This window comes from Myotis myotis, unplaced genomic scaffold, assembly GCF_014108235.1.
Source record: "Myotis myotis isolate mMyoMyo1 unplaced genomic scaffold, mMyoMyo1.p scaffold_m19_p_7, whole genome shotgun sequence".
Taxonomy (NCBI): Eukaryota; Metazoa; Chordata; class Mammalia; order Chiroptera; family Vespertilionidae; genus Myotis; species Myotis myotis.
The window spans coordinates 53,776,298-53,802,441 of record NW_023416379.1 but is presented as its reverse complement, the minus strand read 5'-3'; the positions used below and the strand labels follow the sequence as shown (position 1 = coordinate 53,802,441).

The following is a 26,144-nucleotide window of genomic DNA, read 5'->3' as shown; positions in this document are numbered from 1 at the left end:
TTACATCTCTCCCATGATTAGTGACATTGAGCATTTTTTCATGTCTCTTGGCCATTTGTATGTTCTCTTTGCAGAAGGGTCTATTCAGGTCTTCTGCCCATTTTTTTAATTGGCTTGTTTGTCTTTTGTTGAGTTGTATGAGTACTTTACATATTGTGGAAATTAACCCCTTATCAGATGAAGCACTGGCAAATGTGTTCTCCCATACAGTGGGTTTCCTTTTCATTATGATGCTGGTTTCTTTTGCTGTGCAGAAATCATTATTTTTCATATAGTACTATGTTGAAATAGCTGTAATAATGTTTACTAACAACAATTCCAATTACAATCAAACTTCCTAAAGGCTGCAATCACATCCCATTGAGTTGATTAAAGATTATTTAATCATTCTCCTATTTCATGGATATTCAGATCCTTTCCATGTTTTGCTTTTATAAACAATCTAGTAATAAACATCTTTATACAGCAACTTTAAATTTATTTCCATAACTTAATTTACCAATAATGGGATTATCAAGTACATATAATATTATAGAGTTTTGAAAACTTATGGATAAGTTGTTTTTTGTTTGGTTGGTTTTTTATTTTTTTAAAATATATTTTATTGATTTTCTACAGAGAGGAGGGGAGAGGAATAGAGAGTTAGAAACATCGATGAGTGAGAAACATTGATCAGCTGCCTCCTGCACACTCCCTACTGGGGATGTGCCCACAACCAAGGTACATGCCCTTGAGGGGAATCAAACCTGGGACCCTTCAGTCTGCAGGCCGATGCTCTATCCACTGAGCAAAACCGGTTAGGGCTGTTTGGTTGGTTTTTTAAAAAATATATTTTTTTTATTGATTTCAGAGAAGAAGGGAGAGGGAGAGGGAGATAGAAACATCAATGATGAGAGAGCATTATTGATCAGCTGCCTCCTACACCCTCCCCACTAGAGATCAAGCCCGCAACCTGGGCATGTACCCTGACTGGGAATCTAACCTTAACCTCCTCGTTCATGGATCAACCACTGAGCCATACCGGTTGGGCTGGATAAGCTGTTTTAGAAAAGGACTAGAACAACTTATGGTGAAACCTGCATTGGCAGAACATTCCAGATTTCACCACATCATGCCAGCAATAGAAATAATTATTTCCAAATTTGCTAATTAATCAGTATACCACTCATGATTTTTCACAATGAAGGTACTTTCAACTATCATTAAAATTCACCTTTTCTCTCTTGTTTTCTTAGAGCAAAATTTGCCAATGGGTGCCTTCTGGCCTAAGCCATAAATGGACTGCAGATGTGTTGTTCTTCTCCTTTAAATACTGGGTTGGCTATTCTGGTTCTCTTACCCTTTACATATGAACTTTATACTTAGTTTGTTGATATTTACAAATGGGATTTTGATTGTGTTTAATCCAATTTTATGGATTAAATTGGAAAGAACTGACAACTTGAAAATATCGAGTCTTCTTTTCCATGTACATGAAATATCTCTCCATATGTATACTTAAATGTTCCTTGATTTCTTTCATCAGAATTTTGTAGTTTATCTCACATAGATATTGTAATATCTTATTAGGTTTATACCTAAGTATTTTTGGTGCTAATGTAAATGATTTTTAAAAATTTTAAATTCTAGTATATGAGAAAGCAATTAACTTTTGTATATTAACCTTGTATCCTACAACCTGGTTATAATTGTTTATGAGTTCCAGATTTTTTTTTTTTGTTTATTCTTTTGAATTTTTTATATAGCCACTCATGTCATATGTGAACGTTTTATTTCTTCTTTACCAATATGTATACTTTTAATTTATTTTTCTTGTCTTATTGAAGTAGCTGCGACTTTTGATACAATGTTGAATAAGAGTTGTGATAGTAGACATCCTTGCCTTCTTCTTATTGCTCTAAGAAGGGCCTTTGTGGGCCGCTCCATTCCATGAAAAAATAATGGGTGGGAGAGACTGAGGCTGGAATAAGACAAGACGTTACTAAACATGTGATAGATTGAGAGGATATAGCGTGACTATTTGAAATCACTATTCCTATATACAAAATTCCACGGGGCTTCCTTTAGCTTCTACCACAAAATTACTCCATTGTGTAATAATATAGTTTTAAATGATGGCCAGAGAATGAAGGCACAACAGGCTGGCAGGGACTACCATTTTACATTCCCACCAGCAATATATGAGTGACCCACTTCCTCCACATCCTCACAAACATTGTCATTGAAACTGTGTCATTTGGTATTGTCATTAAAACTTTCTTAGCCTTTTTGATAGGTGTGTTACATATTCTAGATATATAAAGAAACTTGAGATTTGGGGGGAACCTTTGAGTTCAGAAATTAGGACACTTTAGGATTGTCACCTGGGAGTCTGTGTTCAAAATGCAAGGTGAGGGACACATCTATCTTGGAGGAATTAGATGAACAAAACAGGAAAGCAGTTACCTTGGGTGTGGAATGGGTGTGGGTAGGACAGTTATGAAATGGGATTGTGGGAGAACCTTGTTCTACAGTAACCAAGGAACATTAGAGTGCTTGTTCTTACCATGGACTCAAAAGTAAAAGAATGAAGCACAATGTAGGCTCAAAACAGGAGTAAGGGTGCCAAACAAAAAGCCAGGGGAGAGGTTCTGCTCTTAGGAACCTGCTCCGGGAAGAGAAAGTTCTTTCCCCCTAAGTGTAAGTCCGAAGTTTGGTTCCAAAAGCATCACCGCCCCAAACACAGAGTGGAGGACTATCTTGACAACAGTTGCATCCTCCCCTGTTCCTTCCTCCCTCCCGGCCCCTAATTTAGTATCAGGAAGGCCCACACGGAGCTGAGGGCGCTGCACAACACCTTAAGACATGCCTACATGCTTGAGCTACGCTAACCAACAGCGTCCAGGTCAGAGAAAGAAAGCGCAGCCCTGCATATTCTACAAATCAAGCCTCGCCCGCAGAAATGGATGCAGCGTGAGGCTCCATACTCAAGAAGGCTGTGACAGTCCACCCTGACATATACGCCGTTGGATATTCTGCATCAAGGAATTCGAGGTTAAGTCAATGTAGAGGGGTGTCCCGGGAAGAGAGACTCTGGGCCGTAGAGTAGCCAACGTCAGAAGGAAGGATCTCTTTTAGAAGAAAGGGTGAGCGAGAAGGGCTTCTGCCGTGTATGGGCCATGATTCATTAGCGGAGGGAATGCCCACAGCGGGAGACGGGGGACCCCGCAGGCGCGTGGGGCGCAGGGGACGGGGCGCCGTCGGCAGCGGCCGCGGGAGCGCGTGTCCAAGGCGCCGCAGGGAGGCAGCGGGCCGCGCGCCGTGACGGGCGGTGACGCCTTACTGGTTGCCCGGGCGCGGCGCGCAGGGGTTCGGAGACCCGCGGCTCCTTCTTCGACGCTCGTCCAGGAGAGCGAGCGGCTGCGACTGAGCCTTGGGCGGCCGTGGGGCCGAGAACCATGAGGCCCGGGGGCGGCTGCCCCGCGGCGCTGCTGCTGGCGGTGGGCTGGCTGCTGCTGGCGGGCCTCCCGGCCGCCCGCGGGGCCAACGTCACCGCCCTCCAGGACCCCGGCCGGGCCCGCCCCCTGGACGAGGAGGAGCACTACGGCGATGGTGGTGGCGAGGCCGAGGCCGAGGCCGAGGAGGAGGCGGAGAACTACCCGGGCGAGTCCGAGCACCCGTCGCAGCCCGAGGGCTACGAGGAGGAGGAGGAGGAAGGTGAGCTGGGAGGCTCCCTGGTGGGGACAGAACCCGTGTGGGGCCAAAGCCCCGTGTCTGTCCGAGGACATCGAGGCTGACCCCTGGGAACATTTGTCGAGCTCTTTGGCAGTCAGCCACGAATTTATACATTTTTCACTCGTGTAATGGCCTTGAAGAAACATGTTAATTTCCCAAGGCCACAGCAAGCGGAACAAGCCCACGTTTAGGAGTTGCTACAGAAATACTGCTAAAAAGACGCTTTGTTTTTAAGTGAGAGGAGGCAGAAGTAGTCTTCCACCAGGTGGAATTATTTTGACTCCCTTTGCAGTTACGTTTTTTCCCTTCCCACGGTAGTTCTTTTTTTTTTAAGTTGCAAATTGCTTGAGGTCGTCTTTGTATATTTGCACGTTGCAGTGGAACAAAACGGAACTCAGAATTCCCCTCATTGTGACACATGTAGATGGATCCATATGCGGACTAAACTGCCCAGAAGCCCCATGTCGGCTTCTTGCAGCCCCAACCTTGAGCACCTCTGCAGCGTGGAGGTGTTTTATTTGCACGCTCAACTTTGCACCCCAGAGGAACAGTGTGGCCTTAGAAAACACCGATCAAGGGATCCCACTAGTGGCGTTGTTAGATGATAACGTGTTAACCAAGGGAGAACGAGCTTGATGAGCTTGTGCTTGGTACATACTACTAGTAAATTTACCTTCTTCTGCTAGCTCTCTAAGCAATAAAACTTGGCACGCTATTACACCTGTCCTATTGATTAGTAACTCACATGCTGGTAGGTCAAAGGTCAGTTGCAGGTGTGCAGCCATCTGAAGGTGAACGATTCCTTTACCTCATAAATGACCCAGCTGAGATTCTTTTAATATCCGTGGCAGTCTCCTGTCTCCTATACATAGAGAGTAGATGCCCTATTTATCAGCTTTTCTTTTTTTTGCTGATGACAGATAGTGACCCTCCGTGACAGAAAGAAATTGACTACCTGAGGTTAATGGCGGGATGAGATTTGTTATTGCCTTGATAAGATTACATTACAGAGAGCTTACACACGCACCCCTAGACTGACCCAACTTCATCTCCTTGACTGGGGAAATGTGAAGAAGAAAAGGGACTAGAAAAGAGAAAAACGTGTTCTAAAGCATAGTCCTTATTGCTTCACTCTAGTTTTAAAAGTAATTGCATTAATAACTTTAGTATTAAACTGGTCAAGGGATAGTTCCAGGTGTAAAAAGCTAAATGGAGTTTAGAGTAAACCTGGGTGACAGAACTATAATGCCTTAGATGCAAATTCAAATGCAGGATAGTTATTTATTCTCTCGATGTCTCCATTTCCTTATCTGTGAACTTCAGGGAGTCCGCGTGCCTTCTGGAGTTTTATATACACAATTTCATGCATAGCTGCTTTTCCCTGGGGAAAGCGAGAATCCAGAACTTTAAACAATCTGAGGTGTCTGAGATCTGGATGTTTCTGAAATTTGGCAAAGCCCCTCTTAACCCTCAGAGGACCAGTGTAAAAATATTCAACACCATTTATGATCCACTGGACATTTTATTTTATTTTATTTTACTTTTAAGGCATTTTACAAATAATTTCAAGTGTAAGAACAAAGGGGCAGTGAAAACAACTTATTTGAAGTTTTAATAAGAATTCACATTTTATTTCCAAATTTATCCCAAATTTTTATTTAATTTTTCCTGGTTTTGAAGATTAATGGAAAAAGTACTTTTAGTGCAACTAAAAGCTCATTGGTTGTTATGCATGAGCCTGAAATATAGCCATTTTATAAATACTGAGTCCAGATTTTAAGTACATCTTGTAATAGATTCTAGTTATTATTATTATTGTTCTTTTTGCACTTTATCATAACACAATACTTTTGAAAACTAGGAAGATACATATTTTTTTGAAGAGAAGACTGCCATATTCTTTCTCTATATTTGCAAAACCATTTTCATCTTTGATTTATAAACAATTACAATTGTTGGTCCAATGAATTTATTCATTTCTACATCTACTTTCTTTTAATTACCTTTGTATTCACATCTGGCATTTATTTGTCTGTTTACTAGCCTTATCAAGTACATTCTTGTGTATAAACTACTTTAAAAAGGAAAGAATACTGTCTGTATCCTTTATCAAAATCGTATGGTCTGGCTCCATTTTCACAAAATATTTCAGGATCAAGTCCTTCCTGTTGAAGGACTAATTAGAAGAGAATGCCAGATATCCTTCTGATTCTTAGAAAGATAATGTTCATTCATTGAGTCTTGAGCTAGAGATAATTCATCTAGCATAATACAGTGGTTCTCAGCCTTCTAGCCCTTTAAATACAGTTCCTCATGTTGTGACACAACCATAAAATTATTTTCGTTGCTACTTCATAACTATAATTTTGCTACTGTTATGAATCATAATGTAAATATCTGATATGCAGGATGGTCTTAGGTGACCCCCGTGAAAGGGTCATTTGACTGCCAAAAGGGTCGCGACCCACAGGTTGAGAACCACTGACTAAGGTATCATCTCTCATTTTGCTTACACAATGAATTTTAACATCATCATTAGCATCCAAAATGCTGCTATCTGTTTCTCTATGTTCATCTTCTGATTCATCCAATAATTGTGAAATGTTTTTCACTGTTAACTTTCTTTTCCTTGCCATTATGGACCAAAAAGAAATAAACTCTAAAATATCAATTGTGTTCAATGAAAGCTGAAAATAGAGGATGAGAAAGATGTATCTAAACTTCTTTTATATCTTCCTGAAAGATGATGTGATTCTTTGGACAAAGCAATAAGGAAACAAAGTATGATGTAATACCTACAATTTATTTCACAATTATGTCACCTTTCTAGGCCATTCTAACAATTCTTCCATTTTATTATTATAGTCTTTTTTTAAAATAGGAGTAATTGATTAGTAATACTTAAATCCATCATTATGGATGATGAAATAACAAAATGTTTCAAAATATAGGAAAAATCACTAAGATACTATGTTATATATACTCTTAATCCTTTTATACTCCTATCCTTATGCCTTTATACCTTTTGTATACCCTTATACCCTTTATTAATCTAAGATTTATAAATTTACTCTTAACCTGTTTACCTTTAGATTTATAAAAGGAACCAACAATAGACCTACATAATAATTTCAAGAGAAATGAGTTTTATTCTATAAAATGAGGTTTATTCTATATAAATATAACTATATAGCATTTTCTCTTTTTCTTTGGAAGACCTGTAAGAAAGAAAAAAAATCATGAACTATCAACCATACAAATCAATTTTCAAAAAAGAAACTAAAAAATAAAAATTGTACTGTGATGTAATATACCAACAATTAAAGCATCCTGTCCAAAATTAAAGAGAACATTCCAGGATCTGGCCAGAACAGAAAAAACAGCAGGATCATTACCAGCCTCATTGTGGATGCCAAGCTTTTATCAGCACAGTCTAAGACCCAGTAGATATTTAGGGAAGCCTCATTACACTTTTGACTCATACTAAACTCACTATTTTTTTAGTTGTCATTTTAATTTGTGTGTGTAAGAAAAGCTTGCTTATAATAGTTCCTATTTTAAACTCACTATTGAACTCTCCTTTTCACCTGTTCTTTTAAAGACAGCCAGTAAAGTATTTTGAGGACAACTGACTTTTCAGCTTACATATAGGACTTTCAGCTTACACACAGCATGAAATCAGTATTATACAAGACATTAATAAAAATGTTGAACAGTACAGAGTACTGTGACACATGACTCCTACCACATTGACACCAACCAATTAATTAGCATCAGTGGATCTTACTGTTGAAGTTATACATAAAACTTTACTGACATTGACATGCAGACCATATTTTTCCTTTTTACTCATAGATAGATAATGGGAAATTTTGATAAATACTACACTGAAGTCCAGATACATATAATCACCCTGACTCACCATTATAGGATCCCCATCAAAAAAAGAAAGTCAGTGAATGACCTAATGAGCACTTAATACTCAAAGCTGAAAGGACCTTTGAAGATAACATGATTAAATCTCAACTTTTTTAAAAAAAAATATATTCTTATTGATTTCAGAGAGGAAGGGAGAGGGAGAAATAGAAACATCAGTGATGAGAGAGAATCATTGATTGACTGCCTCCCGCATGTCCCACACTGGGGATCAAGCTGTAATTGGGTGGCATGTGCCCTGTCCAGGAATCGAACTGCGACCTCCTAGCTCATAGGTCAATGCTCAACCACTGAGCTGCGCCGGCCAGACTCAACTTTTCTTAAGTTAGGAGAACTTAAATAATTTTCCCAAAGTAGCATAGGTACTGAATAATAGAGCTGATTAAGTATTTAGTTTATTGAATGGTTTTTGAAAAGAGGTTATATATTTAAAAACATTTTTTATTGATTTTAGAGAGGAAGGGAGAGGAAGAGATAGAGGCGTCAATGATGAGAGAGAATCATTGATCAGCTGCCTCCTGCACACCTTCCACCAGGGATCTAGCCAGCAACCTGGGCATGTGCCTTGATCCGAAATCAAACCATGACTTCCTGGTTCATAGGTCAATGCTCAACCACTGAGCAACACAAGCCAGGCGAAAGAGGTTATATTTAAAAGTAGTCTAGTACTCATTCTCTTACCCGTGTTTTCTGTGTTCAAGATTTGGCTTTTATTTTATATCCCATAATGTGCCAGTTGAAAGTATCCAAGCATTTCAAGCAAAAATGTTAATTCAAAATTGATCATGATAGTCCAAATAATTTATTTAACAAAGTCAATATTGATTAACATATTTACATCTAGTGCTTACTATGTATTCAAGACACTATGTTTGGTACATCCTATCTAATAAAAGAGAAACATGGTAATTAGCGTACGACCGCTACCCTTCCCATTGGCTAATCAGGGCGATATGCAAATTAACTGCCAGCCAAGATGGCGGCTGGCAGCCAGGCAGCTGGAAGCGAACATGAGGCTGGCTTGCTTCAGTGACGGAGGACTCCAACGTTCCCCGCCTGCCTTGCTGGCCTCTGAGCTTGCAGTTTGAAACATTGTTACAAATATAGAAGCTAAACAAAACCCCAGAAACCTGCTTTCAGCCGGCCGCCGGGATCTCAGAGCTGGAGTTATACATTGTTTCGATTATAGAACCCAAACAAACCAGATACCTGCTTTCAGCAGCAGAGGCCTCAGAGCTGGAGCCAGAGCTAAAGCTGGCCCAGAATAAAAAAAGAAAAAAAAAAAAAAGGAGCAGTTGGGAGCTTCAGTCACCCGCCAGCCTGAAAACAGCCCTCAGCCCCTCACCCAGACTGGCCAGGCACCCCAGTGGAGACCCCTACCCTGATCCAGGACACCCTTCAGGGCAAACCAGCCAGCCCCACCCATGCACCAGGCCTCTATTCTATATAGTAAAAGGGTAATATGCCTCCCAGCACTGGGATCAGCGGAGCAGAGAGGCCTCCTGGTACCGGGATCAGCGTGACAGGGGGCAGCGCCCAAACCCCTGATCACCCTGCGGCTCTGTGTGTGACAGGGTGTGGTGCCCCAACCCCCTGATCGGCCCTGCTCTGTGTGTGACAGGGTGCGGCGCCCCAACCAACCCCTCCCACGGGCCCTGCTCTGTGTGTGATGGGGTAGAGCCATAAGCTCCCCATCAGCCCTGCCCTGAGTGTGAGAGTGGAGGCACCCCAACTCCCTGATTGGCCCTGCTCTGTGGGTGATAGAGGGTGGTGCCCCAACCCTCTGATCCGCCCTGCTCTGTGTGTGACAGGGGGCAGTGCCCCAACTCCCCTATCAGCCCTACTCTGTGAGTGACAGGGGGGAGCTCCCCAACCCCCTGATTGGCCCTGTTCTGTGTGTGACAGGGGGTGGCGCCGCAACCTCCCCATTGACCCTGCCTTGAGTGTGACAGGGGGTGGAGCCCCAACTCCCCAATCGGCCCTGCTCTGAGCCCGACCAGGGGCTGCACCTAGGGATTGGGCCTGCCCTCTGCCACCCGGGAGCAGGCCTAAGCCAGCAGGTCGTTATCTCCCGAGGGGTCCCAGACTGCGAGAGGGCACAGGCTGGGCTGAGGGACCCCCCGTACCCCCCGAGTGCACAAATTTTTGTGCACCGGGCCTCTAGTCTATATATATAAAAGGCTAAGCAACCGACCTACTGGCCAGTAGGTATGATGCTTACTGACCACCAGGGGGCAGACACTCAACGCAGGAGCTGCCCCCTGGTGGTCAATGTGCTCCAACAGGGGGAGCGCTGCTCAGCCAGAAGCCAGGCGCACAGCTGGCAAGCGCAGCAGTGATGGTGGGAGCCTCTCCTGCCTCTGCAGCAGTGCTAAGGAGCAGTGAGCTGAGCGGTAAGAAGCAGTGAGCAGGCGGGCAGTAAGGAGCGAGGGGTCCGAACTGCAAGAGGGATGTCCAACTGCTGGCAAGCGGAAATCCCCTGAGGAGTCCTGGACTGTGAGAGGGTGCAGGCCGGGCTGAGGGGACAACCCCCCACCCCCACCCCCATGCATGAATTTCATGTACCAGGCCTCTAGTAAGCATATTAAAACTATAAAAATATTGTCTTGCTGTAATAAAAATAGAAAAAATCTTTGAATTATATAAAATCAATAAGTGCAAAATGAGTGAGATTGAGGTTATCTCTTAAGCATTTTTATAGCAGTAAACAAGTTACAGAATGTTTTCATACACATTCTCTCATTTAATTCTCACAATAATCAGCGAAATAGATTCTCCTTTTCAAATTTTACAGAAAGGTAACTTACTCAAACTCAAAGCAGCTAATTAGTGGTAGAAGCAGCAATTTGGCTTTAACTCTAATGCATTTTCCCATATAACATTGTTTCCTCAGGATATAATACCTTTTAAAAATTATCTTCTAACACCTCATTTAATATTTTTATCCTTTGAGAGTTTAGTCTTAATGTGAGCTATGAAGAATGGGTTATACACTACAGCAAGTGGAATTCATGCCAAACTTCAGAATGATAAGAAAAAAGAAGCTCTGTATTATGTGATTTGAACCCAATGATATTTAATCAAATACTTGTGTATTCCTAGATTATCCTACTAATAAAGTGTTAGGAATAGTAGAACCAATCTATAATACATGATTTTAATGAACACTTGGTATAGAGACTTTTGTTTTGGATGAAAATGATACACTCAAATTTTTCAGAAATAGAGAATTGGAAAAAATTGGGCCTTACAATTGGCTGGGGTTTTTTGTTTGTTTGTTTTTTCTGACTTTCGATAGGACTTTAAAATCATCATGTATTAAAGTAATGAAAAATTATTTTTAGGTTGTATAAACTTTCCTTGCAAGTTATTTCTTGATTTATTACTTTAAAGGCTTAGGCTTCTTTTGATGTAAACAATAATAGATGTACTGCTTTTCGCATTGCTTTTCTGATTTAATAAAACTTTTTAAAATGTCTGCTTCCCAGCTCTAGCTGATTTGGCTCAATAGATAGAGCATAGGCCTGCGGACTGAAGGGTCCCAAGTTCAATTCTGGTCAAGGGCACATGCCCTGGTTGTGGGCTCAATCCCCAGTGGGAGGTGTGCAGGAGGCAGCCAATCAATGATTCTCTCTCATCATTGATGTTTCTGTCTCTTCCTCTCTTTTCCTCTCTGAAATAAATAGAAATATATTAAAAAATAAAATAAAATGTCTGCTTCCCACATGACAAGTACTTGTATCTCCATCCCCAAGTAAGAGCTTTTCACTTAGAAAAGTTTTCAAGTGATTAAATAATGTGTTTTTGTATTTTATGTTTAGGTTCAGAAATGAAAGTAGTGAAAGAAGTAGAATTTGGGATGTGCACTGTTACATGTGGTAAGTAGTATAGAGCACATAAACAATATTGTAGTTTAGGGGGAGGAAAGGTAAAAATAGTGTGGCAATTTTTATTTGTAATTTGTGTACTCTCATTCATCTCTCATTGATTTCTATTCTAATGACTATAATTCACACACAAAACACAAACTGATTGCTTTAAAAGGGTGGATATGTCAGTTTATAAATTCTAAGTCTTATTTTAAGCCAGCTCCCTATATTTTTTTTGGCACATACACTGCCTTCACCAAAGTAAAATTTCCTCCATCTCACAGATGTTCAGAAGATGAAAAATCTTGAGATGCATCTCACAGATGTCTTTCTACATACTGTGTTGGCAAATCTATCAAGAAATGTGCTTCTTTGTAATAGTCTATTCTAAATTCTACATTTCTCCAATTTATATGTCATATCTTGGAGAAAAGAGGTATTGGCTTGTGGGGAAGATAACGTTCAAGGATTGTGACTTGTATTGATCATTCCATAAATAGAATTTGGATATAAAAATCTTTTACATGGTGGTGGGATTAAGGCAACACATGATCTACAATAGACTGGTGTTTCCCAAACTTAACTGTTCACTCTCAGTTCCTGAAGGATTTGTTAAAACACAGGTTTCTGGGCCTACCCCAGAGATTCTAACTCAGTAGGCCTTCAGAGGGGCCTAAGAAATTGTATTTCTGAACAAGTTCACCAATGAAGCTGATGCTGCTGGTTAGAAGACCATCTTTTCAGAACCACTATAGAGTAGCTTGTTGAGAAGGTAATAGATAATTCACAATGAAATTAAGTTTATTTTAAATAGACTCTGCCTTGTAATAAAAAGACAGTGACAGGAGGGAAAGACAAAAACCAGAAGGTAAGACAGAAAATCCATGCAGATCTACATCAGAACATTTTTTTTTTTTTGGTCAAACATTACACCTGAATTACTTTCATTTGAGATAGATTTTGTTTGTGAGTGTGTGTGATAAAATATACCTAACATAAAATTTACTATTTTAACCATTTAAAATGTACATTTCAGTGACATAAAGCACATTCACATTATTGTGCAACCATTAGCACCATCCATCTCCTGAATTTTTTCATCATCCCAAACTGAAACCTCCGTGTGCATTAAATACTAACTCCCTACTTCCCCTTTCTCCCAGCCCTTGGAAAACACTATTCCATTTTCTTTATTTTTTTAAAAAAATTTTTTTATTGCTTAAAATATTACAAAGAGTGGTACATATGTCTCCTTCCCGTCCTCCCCCCCCCCCAGCCTTGACCTTCCCCCGGCCTCCCCTACTCCCCAGTGTCTTGTGTCCATTGGTTATGCTTATATGCATGCATACAAGTCCTTTGGTTGATCTCTTACCACCACCGCCCCCCTCCCTCAAACCCTCCCCGGCCTTCCTGCTGTGGTTTGACAGTCTGTTCGATGCTGCTCTGCCTCTGTATCTATTTTTGTTCATCAGTTTATAATGGTCTTTGTTATCCATAAATGAGTGAGATCATATGATATTTTTCTTTCACTGACTGGCTTATTTCACTTAACATAATGCTCTTCAGTTCCATCCATGCTGTTGCAAATGGTAAGAATTCCTTCTTTTTTACAGCAGCATGGTATTCCATTGTGTAGATGTACCACAATTTTCTAATCCATTCATCTGTTGATGGGCACTTAGGCTGTTTCCAAATCTTAGCTATGGTAAATTGTGCTGCTATGAACATAGGGATGCATATATCCTTTCTGATTGGTGTTTCTGGTTTCTTCGGATATATTCCTAGAAGTGGGATCACTGGGTCAAATGGGAGTTCCATTTTTAACTTTTTGAGGAAACTCCATACTGTCTTCCATAGTAGCTGCACCAGTCTGCATTCCCACCAGCAGTGCACGAGTGTTCCTTTTTCTCCACATCCTCTCCAGCACTTGTCATTTGTTGATTTGTTGATGATAGCCATTCTGACGGGTGTGAGATGATACCTCATTGTTGTTTTGATTTGCATCTCTCGGATGATTACTGACTTTGAGCATGTTTTCATATGTCTCTTGGCTTTCTGAATGTCCTCTTTTGAAAAGTGTCTATTTAGGCCCTTTGCCCATTTTTTGATTGGATTGTTTATCTTCCTTTTGTTAAGTTGTATGAGTTCCCTATAAATGTTAGAGATTAAACCCTTATCGGTGATTACATTGGCAAATATGTCCTCCCATGCAGTGGGCTTTTTTGTTGTTTTGTTGATGGTTTCTTTTGCTGTGCAGAAACTTTTTATTTTGATGTAGTCCCATTTGTTTATTTTCTCTTTAGTTTCCAATGCCCTAGGAGCAGTATCGGTGAAGAAATTGCTTCGGCATATGTCTGAGATTTTGTTGCCTTTGGATTCCTTTAGGATTTTGATGGTTTCCCATCTTACATTTAAGTCCTTTATCCATTTTGAGTTTATTTTTGTGTATGATGTAAGTTGGTGGTCTAGTTTCATTTTTTTGCATGTATCTGTCCAATTTTCCCAACACCATTTATTGAAGAGACTGTCTTGACTCCATTGTATGTTCTTGCCTCCTTTGTCAAATATTAATTGAGCATATTGGTTCGGGTCGATTTCTGGGTTCTCTATTCTATTCCATTGATCTATATGTCTGTTCTTGTGCCAGTCCCAGGCAGTTTTGAGAACAGTGGCTTTGTAATACAGCTTGATATCTGGTATTGAGATCCCACCTACTTTGTTCTTCTTTCTCAGGATCGCTGCAGCTATTAGGGGTCTTTTTTAAAATTCCAGATGAATTTTTGGAGAGTTCGTTCTAGGTCTGTAAAATATGCCGTTGGTATTTTAATGGGAAGTGCGTTGAATTTATAGATTTCTTTGGGTAGTATGGACATTTTAATGATGTTGATTCTACCAATCCAAGGACATGGTATGTTCTTCCATCTGTTTATGTCTTCCTCTATGTCTTTTTTCAACGTCCTGTAGTTTTTTGAGTAGAGGTCTTTTCCCTCTTTAGTTAAGTTTATTCCTAGGTATCTTAATTTTTTTGGTGTGATGGTAAATGGGATTGCTTTTTTAGTCTCTCTTTCTGTAAGGTCACTATTGGTGTATAGAAATGCCATAGATTTCTTGGTGTTAATTTTGTATCCTGCTACATTGCCAAATTCATTTATTAAGTCTAATAGTTTTTTGATTGAGTCTTTAGGTTTTTTATGTACAATATCATGTCATCTGCGAATAAAGACAGTTTTACTTCTTCTTTTCCAATTTGGATGCCTTTTATTTCTTCTTCTTGTCTAATCGCAATGGCTAATACTTCCAGTACTATGTTGAACAGGAGTGGTGTGAGTGGGCATCCCTGTCTTGTTCCTGTTCACTGTTCCATTTTCTGTCTCTTGAGATAGTTTTCAGCCTTTTTTTTTTTAACCTTAATTTCTTCATGAATGAAAGTCAGAAAATGAGAAGAATCCATGTAATAAACCTGTGATTATTCATTTACAATTTATATCTTTCTTCTGTTGCTTACTTGAAACATTTTCATAAGAGAATTATATTTATGACAATTCTAGTAATTATATATTGTCTTACACTATTATTAAATATGTGTTTCAGAAATTATATATTCATTCAACAAATGATTTTCTGTTTGGGGACTTTTAGAAATTTTTTCTGTCTACAATGCAGTCTACTGGGAATATAGCCGTGAAGAAAGCAGAGGAAATGCTGCCTTCAAAGATTACATATTTTAGTTGGGTCAAAGACATAAATAAAAGTAAAATATATAATATGTCAGATGGTGATAAGTTTTAAGGAGACAAACCAGAAAATACAACATTTTGCATCTAAAATATTTTTTAAATATTTAAAAAATGTTTTCAATTTATAACAACTCTGTGAAGGGAAAAATGCTTTAGTGAAAATTCGATTGAACTCCCAAAATAATGTAGCAGTCAAAATTTTTTCTTTTTCTGGAATACACAGGCAGATTTTTGAGTGTCACTTGGATTTACAGAAAATCTTAGCTATTTACATCATCGCAGTAAACTGTGTTTTGCAAAATAAATAAATACATTTATTTATTTATGCTTGAAAATTTTTTATGCATTTCAGAATAAGGGTGTGCTTCTAGATAGGGACCTTTCATAAATTCACGTGGAACCATACTGTAGCCATTTTTAGGCATCTCTTTTAATCAAGAGAACTTTCCTCTTCCAATCTTCTATTTCTTTATCTCATATGGAGCCCTCTCCCTTGCTACTCAATTTTTGGTCCAGAGACCAGCCACATAGCTTGGGAGCTTGTTAGGAAGGCAGACTCTCAGAACCTGCTGAGTCAGAATTTCATGTAAGATCTCCAGGCGATCTGCAGGCTCGCTGAACTTTGAGAAGAACTATGGTAAGCCATTTCTAATTTCAACTTCCCCTTGCCCTTGAGAATGGATTTTATGATTAACATCATATAGGGGTTGGAAGAGGAAATCTGGTAAACAAGGAAATCAAGATGGACAGTTCCCTAGCCTGTGACCAAACAGCCTTTTCATAGGTCATGTCGACTTAAGAAACATCCAAACCTATAGAGAATTTGTATGAGTTTGAGCCAAACTGACAATTGCCAGGATGCAAAATCTCAATAGATTGAGAAAATGCTCTGAAGAATGCCAGTTTTGCAGCTTATTTTATACATTAGAATAAAAGGAGGAGACTTCAGGATGGAACATGAAATCCATTGATGGTAGATTAAGGGGGCGGGAGAAAGCAAACCAGGGAAATCTCTGGGACTGGATAAAAAGGCAAAATAGAGAAACACATGCTTCCTTCACATTGGTGGGTAAAGGAAAGTCAGTAATTAACTATAGAGATGGTATTTGGGGAATAAGCTAACAGGGAAGGTTCTGTGATTGTGTGCTCTCATGCCTGGGTTGTGGCTTGAGGGACCTGGAGAAGAAGATTACTCTGACATGTTATCTTAGATGCAAAAAGATAATAAACAGGCTTACTTGAGGTAAAGATTGACCTTTGTTAAGGAAGCTACAGGCTTAGAATGTGACTACCCACCCTAACTTGCTTTCAGTTAGGGATTTTTATGTTCAGACCATTTTATGTGGTTACTTGAGTTTCTAAGGCCCACATGCAGACCCCCCCTGAGCTTGTCAGGTTTGGTATGTGGCCCTGTTTTCATTCACAGTCAGTTTATCACAGGACATGTTCAGCATGTGGCTGATCAAGCATTTTATCATCTCCAATTCTGGTGATGAAAGGCAAACTCTGAAGATCTATGATAGTAAAGGCTTGGTTTCTTGTTATAAAAATGTGTGGCAATTCTAAAGAGAGTATGTTGTTGAAAATGGAGATTCGATAATTAATAGTTTGTCCTGCTTTATTTATTATCAATTTAAATATTAAAAAGCTTAATTTATGTTAAAATATGATTTTGGAATTTCCTCTAGAAGCTCCAAGTCTCCCTAAAAGTTCCATGGTCAAATAAATTTGGGAGATCCTGTGTACTATGTATTTCATTAAATCTAACATTTTATTGGTTGTAAGAAGCACAATTTATGTATCTCTAAAAAGGAAAATCCTGCCAATTTGTGATATGCCATCAATTTTAAGATGCATTCTGATTTCAAATATGTTAAGATGTAAAAATTTTACATGTTAAATCAATGAAAGTTTACACACAAAGTATGTTAATTTATTAGCATTTTAAAAGTTTTCCCCAAATTCTGTAGTAAAGATATCCCTTTAATTTTATTTAATGCATTATTTTCAAATGTATATAATCATGGAATTCTTTTTCTAGTGGTAACAATCAGAAGGACTGGTGTTACATGTAACTCACTTTAGGAAAAGCTGTTTTAGGAAGTAATTAAAAATAAAGGGTCTAAAAATTCTAAATGTTGTAAACCTGATTTTGGGAATTTAATTTCTGAAATTAAGAAAAAAGTCTCAATGAAAACTTAGATGGTAAAGAAAATAACTCTGTGGAATTTGTTTTTTCTAACATTTGCCATTTTCTTTTACTAAAGGTGTTGGTATTAGAGAAGTTATGTTAACAAATGGATGCCCTGGAGGTGAATCTAAGTGCATTGTACGGGTGGAAGAATGTCGTGGACCAGTAGACTGTGGCTGTGAGTTGGACTCTGGAGGGAGACTGAGAGGGGAAGAGTTTACTCTGGGGAAATACTTTAACTTCAGGTTGTCATGAGTGGAATTGATATACTGAAAGGAAATCATAAGAAAACTTAAAATTCCACTTCTCAGGACAGTTATAGCTCTGAATAACTTTCTGCTGTTACTTTACATTTTTTCACTGTCTAAAATTTAACATATATTTTCTGCAATACACTGTAACCTTATTGTACTCAGGCTCTGTGGTCAAGGCTGTCCTGTAGCAAAATACTTTTGACACTTTGGTCATGACATTTTATCAGTCGATTGGTACATCCTAAATTTTAAGTGATGTTCTATATCAAATTACACAGTGCTGAGATTTCATTATCTGTTATGGGGTCCCTAACCAGTAAATTGGAAGCCATGGGTAGATTTGAAAGTATGTTAGCTCATTGAGTTGATTGCCCTTACTATTCCTCTTCTCCAGTTTATTCTACTGAAGGAGCAGATAGCTATCGAGGCTCCTACCTGCTTCTTTTGGTGACTTTCTCTTTGTATCCATCACTCCTCTCTGCTCCTCTACATTCAAACTCTAAGTCTGATAACTTCTAGCATAGAATTTATTGTAAAATTGGAGGTAGATTTTAAAAGTAATATTATTTATAAAGCAATTTACAATGCTCTATGGTATTTTTGTGTTTAATTTTTCTATTTTCAGGGGGTAAACCAATATCAGAAAGTCTTGACAGTGTGAAACTGGCCTGTGTTCATACAGCTCCTGAAAATCGTTTCAAATATATTTGGAAAATTCTAAGGCCAGAGCAAGTGAGTAATGAATATAATTTGGTGCTTTGTAGTGAGTGATAAAATTTGTTTCCCAGTGCTTTTGCAGTTTTCAAAAATGAAGTTAAAATCATATAGCTTATTATTATTAGGATTTAATTTTTTTTCATAATTTGTAAACATGTTTTAGGATCAGCTATTAACAGAACTTAAAAACATTCATTTTATACAAATTATTTTATTTTGGAAGCAAGGTTTTCATTGTATATATAGGAATTATATTAATGACAACAGTAGCTAACATTAACTGAGGGCTAATTAAGTGTCAGACATACACCAAATGTTAATGTTTCTTTTAACCCACATAACAATCCTATGAGGTAATTCCTAACATTATACCCATTTTACAGATAAGAAACTGAAATGCTGAGAGTAACTTGCTCTGGGTCACACAGGCAGGAAATGGTAGGATTGGAACTTGATGTCTAGATTGCCTGACTATAAAATTCATGTGCATAAGTAATTACTGCTCTAGACTGAGAGATAATGGCTCTTTTTTTGTTACAGGAAATTATTTCCTGATCTTAAGTTTACATGAAAAATATTGATACTTATTTTCTTTTAAAAAGCAACCCGTTGTACTTGCAAATGATTCAGCAATCCTAGAAGTAAGCAGGCCAATTCATCCCTTGGATTATGAGTGCGATACCTTCGAGAATAATGAAATAGTAGCATCTCTTAGATTCACAGTCTATACCTCAAATGGTAAGTGCCCAGCAATATTTTGGTTTGCTTATCTCACACTTTAGAGAGCATCAAAATCACCTGGAGGGCTTCTTGACACACAGATGGCTAGCCTTACCCACAGAGTTTCCAATTCAGTTGATCTTGGGTGGGGTAGACAAAAGAATTTATAATTCTAACAAGTTCCCAGGTGCTGCTGGCAGACATCATAGTTTGAGAACCACTGGTTCAGATCATTTAGACTTTTCTACAAGGTAGTGCTTCATTTCTTTTTTTCAAAGTACAGTTGGATTTGCCTCACTTCGGGAAACTAGTGTATTCCTGAAATTTCTCCAAAGAACAATCCTATAACTTAGATTATATTTTTACTTTTACTTCACCACAAAAGTGAAAATGTACACATGGAGTTCTCATGAATGCTTACAAAAATTTTGTATAATAAAATGAAAGTAAGAAGCATTATGTCAAGGCATGTCTTTTAAAAAATTACCCATTTGAAGAAAACATTTTTTGACAAAACAATAATAGTCATCAATATATGTCACAAAGGGCAAATCTTGTCCTGAACATCATTTCACAAGTTAAAAGCTGCTTTCCTTGTGAAATGGATCCATGTGCATGTCCTTTTAATTTAGACTATGATATAATTATTTCCTTTAGTTCAGTTGCTGCTAACCATTTTTATTGTTGTTGTCATCTTTGCTATTGGGAAGTGGGGGTTTTACCTGCAGTACTGGGTTCAGGATCTGAAGGAGGGGCCGATGCACGAATGAAAATTCTAGACAAGAAATATGAATTATGAAGGGGTGGTGGCCAGGTGGTGAAGAGCACACCGACTTCTGACCTGGTCTACTGTTTATTTACTTGAATACACATTTGCCCTTTAGCAATGCATACAGGCGTATCAAAGGTAAAGTTGGGTAAACAGTAAAGGGATTGTCAGGTTAGGGAACTGCCTTGAGCCACCACTCTCTCAACAGGAACAATGGTGCTTAGCGTCAGCCCTGCTAATGCCCGAGGTCCACTGGCTTCCCCGTTCCTTGGTGCAGTCTCGTGACAGTATCATCAAGTGGTGGCTTCCCGCAGGTTTGGTTACAGGATTTTTTAGAATCCAGTTAAGGCTCAGGAGGCTTTTACCAGAAAAATGCCCACATATACAATCACGCCAAGAGTTACCTGTGATTCTAAAGGGGGTTCCTGGATTTCTTGAAGGTATTTCTTAATCCCAAGTAAAGGATTTATGCTGTAGTCTAGAGATACCATGCAACATAGCAACCCTTTATTGAATGAAAACAAGCTAAACTGTTTGGGGATGGTTTTTTGAAATAAATTATTTATAAATTTTTTGATATGTTGTATAATGTCTTTAAAAAATTTTTTTCTTGTGAAAGCTAATAATCTTACTCCGGTTTTTATTGAAAGGATAATTTAAAATATATATTTTTTGATTTCAGAGGGAGAAAGGGAGAGGGAGATAGAAACATCAATGATGAGAGAGAATCAATTGGCTGCCTTATGCACTCCCCCTACTGGGGATCAAGCCCAAAACTCAGGCATGTGCTCTGACTGGGAATCGAACCAGCGACCTCTTGGTTCATGGATTGACACTCAACCACTGAGCCACACCGGCTGTGTTAAAAGGGTAATTTTAATAAAGTGCTAAAAAAGGCCAAAGAGGACCAAATATCATCAAAATAAAATTTTTCTCAATGAGTTTTGTTCAGGATATTATAGCTATCAGAGGGCATTCTTGGTCTTTGTCCCCTTTCTTGAGATGTTAGGACATCTCAATAGTTAGCTCTTCCCATGACTAGAAGGTGACATGCATTTGACAGTACATAAGTTAAGGCCTGGAACACAGACCCCATAATGTCAATCCTTAACTGAGATAGCAGGGCTAACTATGTCTTCTCAGTTTAGGGCTGGTGGGGAAGCTCTGCTGTCTCAGTACACACACTGGTTAATTGACAAAATGTTTTCAGAACACTTTGGATCTATTGTTTTCTTTTAAAATGACAATTGTATACACCACTGTGACAGACGCTTTGGGTTGTTTAGACATCAAACAAACGTTTTGGTTATAAATGTCCACAATATGGTACTGGCTTGAAACAAATACATAATTCAAATATTTTAGGGTAAATATTATTTAGTTAATGAAAATGTCCCATCCATTCCCTTATATATCAGATTTTTCACTTCTACAATAGTTGTCCTTCATAATTAGGCATTGTCTTGGCTTAAATTGTGTCCCGCTAAAAAGATACTTTCAAGTTCTAACTCCCAGAACCTCAGAATGTGCCCATATTTGGAAATAGGGTCATTGCTGATGTAATTAGTTCAGTTCAGATAAGGTCATACATGCTGGAGTGGGACTTTAACCCAATATGACGGGTGTCTTTATAAGAAGAGGGAAAATTGGACACAGACAGACAGAGCGAGCGAGACAGAGGAGAATGCCATGTGAAGACACAAAGACACATGAGAAAAGGCAGCCATGAGAAAACAGTCAGAGACTGGAATTATGCTGCCCCAGCCGAGGAACATAGGGGCTTCCAAAGACTGGAAGAAGAAAGGAGGGGTCCTCTCCCAGAATCTCTGGAGGGAACATGGCCATACCAATACCTTGTATTCAGAATTTTCGCCTCTAGAACTATGAGACCACAAATTTCCTTTGTTTTTAAGTCAACCAGTTTGTGGTACTTTGTTATGGTGCCTCTGGGAAACTAATACAAACATAAGCTTAGTTTTACTAAAAAGCTTAGTTTTACTAAAAAAAATTCACCCTATTTCTTCATTAGAAAATTTCAAGAGGAAATGCAGCCTTTTTAGTTATTAGATTTAAAAGCAATCTAAGTGATCCTTGTGGGAAGACCCCTATTGAAATGAACTAAAATCGTCATACCCTCACTCTCTACCTTCTTGGCCAGTATTGCAGGGTCGTAGATAAATGGAAGGGAATTTTGCATTTCTTTTCAGGTTTTAATCCTACAAGGTGTCTTTTTTTAAAAATATGTATTTTATTGATTTTTTACAGAGAGGAAGGGAGAGGGATAGAGAGAAACATCGATGAGAGAGAAACATCGATCAGCTGCCTCCTGCACACCCCCTATGGGTATGTGCCTGCAACCAAGGTACATGCCCTTGACTGGAATCGAACCTGGGACCCTTGAGTCCACAGGCCAACGCTCTACCCATTGAGCCAAACCTGTTGGGGATCCTACAAGGTGTCTTTTATTTGAGCTTAAAAAACCGCATGGCTTTTATAAACCTAAAATTAGCAAAACTGAAATTATTTTTAAAATTCAACAATGTTGGAATATAAATATGTAATTTCTCTATCATATTTGGAACTATTTAGTGAGATCACTAAATTGAGTGCATAACTCTAGAACTACTAAGGAAAATGGAACACTATACTCCACAGTGTTTAAAGAATAGAAAGAAAAATTCAGACAAATAAGCTGTTGAGGTTGCTCATATAGGAGATTACTTCGGATAGATTGATACTTACCAAAATTAAAATATTAAAATATATAAAACATAGCTGCAGAAATCATTAAACCCCCTTAGACATTGGTATGATTCAGCAGTTGCATCTGGTCCTTTCCATGTAAATCTTTTATGATTCTATGATTTAGGAACCAGAAAGAGCCACAAGAAAGCTATATAATTCACAATGTAATACTTTATGTAAATTGGCTTTTCACCAATTTATAATGCAGCAATGTTATAACACATATGGTAGACTGGCTTTGTCCTTTTAATAGCCTTATGTTCATAAAGATATGGGAGAGAGTGCCTGATTTAAAAGTGGTGTGTGGGTATTTCTATGAAAAAAAAATGAGCTTCAACCACTGTCTTACAACATATATAAAAATCAGAGATGTATCATAGTCTTAAAGGTAAAAGTCAAATCCAGAAAACTTTAAAAAGGGAAACAGAACATCTGCATAATTCAGGCATAGGCAAGGGTTTCTTGGACATGACTCAGAAAACCAACACCATAAAAGGAAACATTGATCAATTTTGCTTCACCAAAACTAAAAACTGCAGTTCATTAACAGAAATCATTATAAAAATGAATAGGCAAGCCAAAAATCAGAGAGAAAGAAATTTATAAAATGTACAATTAATACGATCAGTTTAAGAAAAGGTCTTGCAGTGTCTTGGAAAACTAAGCATACCTCTACCCTATGACCCAGCAGTTCTACTCTTACATATTTATCCAAGAGAAATGAAAATGTGTGTTCACAGAATGACTTCTTCAAAAATGTACATAGCAGCTTATTTATAATAGCACCAAACTAGAACAGCCTAGATGGCTATCAATAAGAGAATGAGTAAACAAATTGAGAGATACTACTCATTAATAAAAAAGAAAAAAACTCATTAATAAAAAAGAAAAAAACTTGGTACATGTGCAAATATGGGTGAATCTCTAAAACATTATATTGATTGAAAAAGCCCTACACAAAAGAATACATAGTATATGTTTCCAAGCCTATGAATTCTGGAATAGGCAGGACTAATGGGTGGTGGAAATAGAGAATCAGGAGGGTTGTTGCCTCTGGAAGATAGGGCGGGGATTAACTGGGAGGGGCTCAAGGGCACTTTCTGGGGTATAGCAATATTCTGTGTATTGCTAAGGGTTTAAATTGCATGTATGTGTTTGTATATGTCAAAAATAAGCAAATGTACATTTAAGATCTTTGTGCAAATTATTGTTGAAATTTTACCTCAGAAGAAAAAAAATACAAAGGATATAAAAATATAAACTATAGTTAATGATATGCCAGTTGAAGAATTTTGCTGGGAAATATGCAGACATCAGTAAATTATGTTGAAATGCATTAAAAATACAGGATGGGACAGAAGGATGGATAAACGGATAGTAAAATGTTGTTGGTAGTGTCTAGGTGGTAGGAATACATAATGTTCATGGTCAAAGTCTTTCAACTTTCTGCATGTTTGAAAGAACATTTCAAACATGCAGAGCAAGTTAATTAATAACTTTCCGTCCACTAATTCTTTCTGTATATTTCTAGAGTTATTTTTCAGATATGAAGTTTCCATTTCCTTTTTCTGTCAGTGGGAATAATCATCAGATATATGTATGTTTTTTTCTCTAGAATTGCAGATGAAAAGATCAAAAGGACCGGACACTGATGCAGTGCTAGTGTTTGTGCTGACCATAGGAGTTGTGATGTGCATATTTGTGATCTTTGTGCTGATCTTCATAATTATAAACTGGTAGGTGAAGGACTAAAAGTGAGTCTCCCCCTTGATTGACGTCCATCTCTCTGCCCCGCCCTTGTCCCATGAATCCAAAGCTCTGTCCATGATGTCTCTCACCTGTGTCCTCAAACTGCCCAACTCCTGCGACTGCCCTAGTACAGTCTGCCTAATCTCATGACTTGTTTCCCAGTCATGAGAGAGCTTTTAAATGCAGTTTTTACAGTTTTACATAGTAGTTGCTTTAAAAAGTCTATTGAATGAATATTTGTGCTGTCCAGTTGTAGTTATGACAACCCCAAAAATTGGTTATTGTAACCTACCAATGCAGTTATAGGAGAATATTTCTAATACCTACATGAGTATTATACCCTGTTACATCTGAGGGCTCTACTGTTGCAATGCAACTGATGTACCGCAAACTAAAAATAAATTGTGACTAAGAAGGCACTTCTATATAGACAAAAGCGAAACATAAATCTATTTTTAGTTTTCATTTCACATAAAAGATTTTTTTGTTTTTGTTTTATCTCCCAGGGCGGCAGTAAAGTCTTTCTGGGAGGGAAAAGTCTCAGGGACTGAGGTACGTTCTGAGCAGACTTCAGTGAAAGGCAAAGGGTCAGCTTCTCTTGAACGATCACCAACAGGAATACGTGGACGTGAAGATGATGCCCTGAGCGAGTGGAATGATTAATGTGTAACAAGCCAAAGGAGAGTAGAGCATACCAGATTCATTATTATAAAAATAAAATATATAGTGAAATACTTTAATAATATTGCAAGTGATTTACCACAGTCTGAAGCTAATACAATGTGAGCAGGGGCTGTTTTAATTAGTAGTTCTTTGTGGTAGACTTATAAAAAACTCTTTTTAATTTGTTCTCAACATTTATCATTTCAGGTAATCACTTGGTAACATTTATCTAGAGATATAAACACACAAAATCTTCCTAACACATTTTTTTTTATCACTTTGATCACTTCCAAGGTGATTTGAATGTTCTGTCCTGAAAAAGAAAAATAAAGAAGATGCCTTGCACCTTAGACTTTCTCCCTCTGCGAGCACTGGATTGAACTTGTTAAAGCCAACCATACCACTTTAGAATCTTTGCAGGGCATAAGACATAAAGAGCATCACTCATAACACATGAATAATAGCAACAATAACAGTGATAACAAACCATGCATAGTGTCCATATGTGCCAAGCTTTTCTCAAAGCACTTTACATACATCAGGTAATTTAATTATAGTTCTATATAGAAAATATGGAAAGAAGAAGTATGAAGGAACTGGAGGTGGCAGAGTAAATGATGTGAACTTTTTTTTTCTTGGAGGATATTTTTTCCATTGATTTTTAGAGTAGTGGAAGGGAGGGAGAAGAGTGAGAGAGAGAGAGAGAGAGAGAGAGGGAGAGAGAAAGACCCATGTGAGAGAGACAGATCTATGGGTTGCCTCCCACACTCACCCTGACCAGGAATCAAACCCACAACCCTTAGTTCCACAGGCCAATGCTCTAACCACTGAACAGCCACACTGGCCAGGGCTAAATGATGTGAATTTAACATGCCCTGTATTCTCACAGAAACATTAAGGACTTTTAAATAACTACAAGCATTTTCATTGTGTTGGTATGCAGGAGATAACATCTTAAAACCAAGGTACTATTTCTGTACATCATCATCTCCTTTTTTTCCTGTGTTATCATGTGATACAATTATGGACAACTATCAAACAAGATACCAAGGCATTCGATAATTTGACTAGGTAGACTTC

At 38.3% G+C, this 26,144-nt stretch overlaps 1 protein-coding gene across 1 annotated transcript; it reads left to right on the top strand.

The window, feature by feature from the left end:
- Window positions 1–3,130: 3,130 nt before the first annotated feature.
- SPACA1 (sperm acrosome associated 1) lies at window positions 3,131–25,391 on the top strand. Its single transcript, XM_036317865.1, has 7 exons — window positions 3,131–3,696; window positions 11,472–11,528; window positions 17,524–17,625; window positions 18,327–18,433; window positions 19,021–19,156; window positions 24,268–24,388; window positions 24,908–25,391. Exons 1-7 carry the CDS (start codon window positions 3,438–3,440, stop codon window positions 25,062–25,064), a joined length of 939 nt encoding a protein of 312 aa, XP_036173758.1. The 5' UTR covers window positions 3,131–3,437; the 3' UTR covers window positions 25,065–25,391.
- Window positions 25,392–26,144: the final 753 nt, after the last annotated feature.

Excerpts from the sequence above, each read along its gene's own strand:
- SPACA1 (XM_036317865.1), top strand. The coding sequence starts at position 3,438 with ATGAGGCCCGGGGGCGGCTGCCCCGCGGCGCTGCTGCTGGCGGTGGGC. Across the intron at positions 3,697-11,471 it reads CGAGGAGGAGGAGGAGGAAG|GTTCAGAAATGAAAGTAGTG; the intron begins GTGAGCTGGGAG and ends TTTTATGTTTAG. Across the intron at positions 11,529-17,523 it reads GATGTGCACTGTTACATGTG|GTGTTGGTATTAGAGAAGTT; the intron begins GTAAGTAGTATA and ends CTTTTACTAAAG.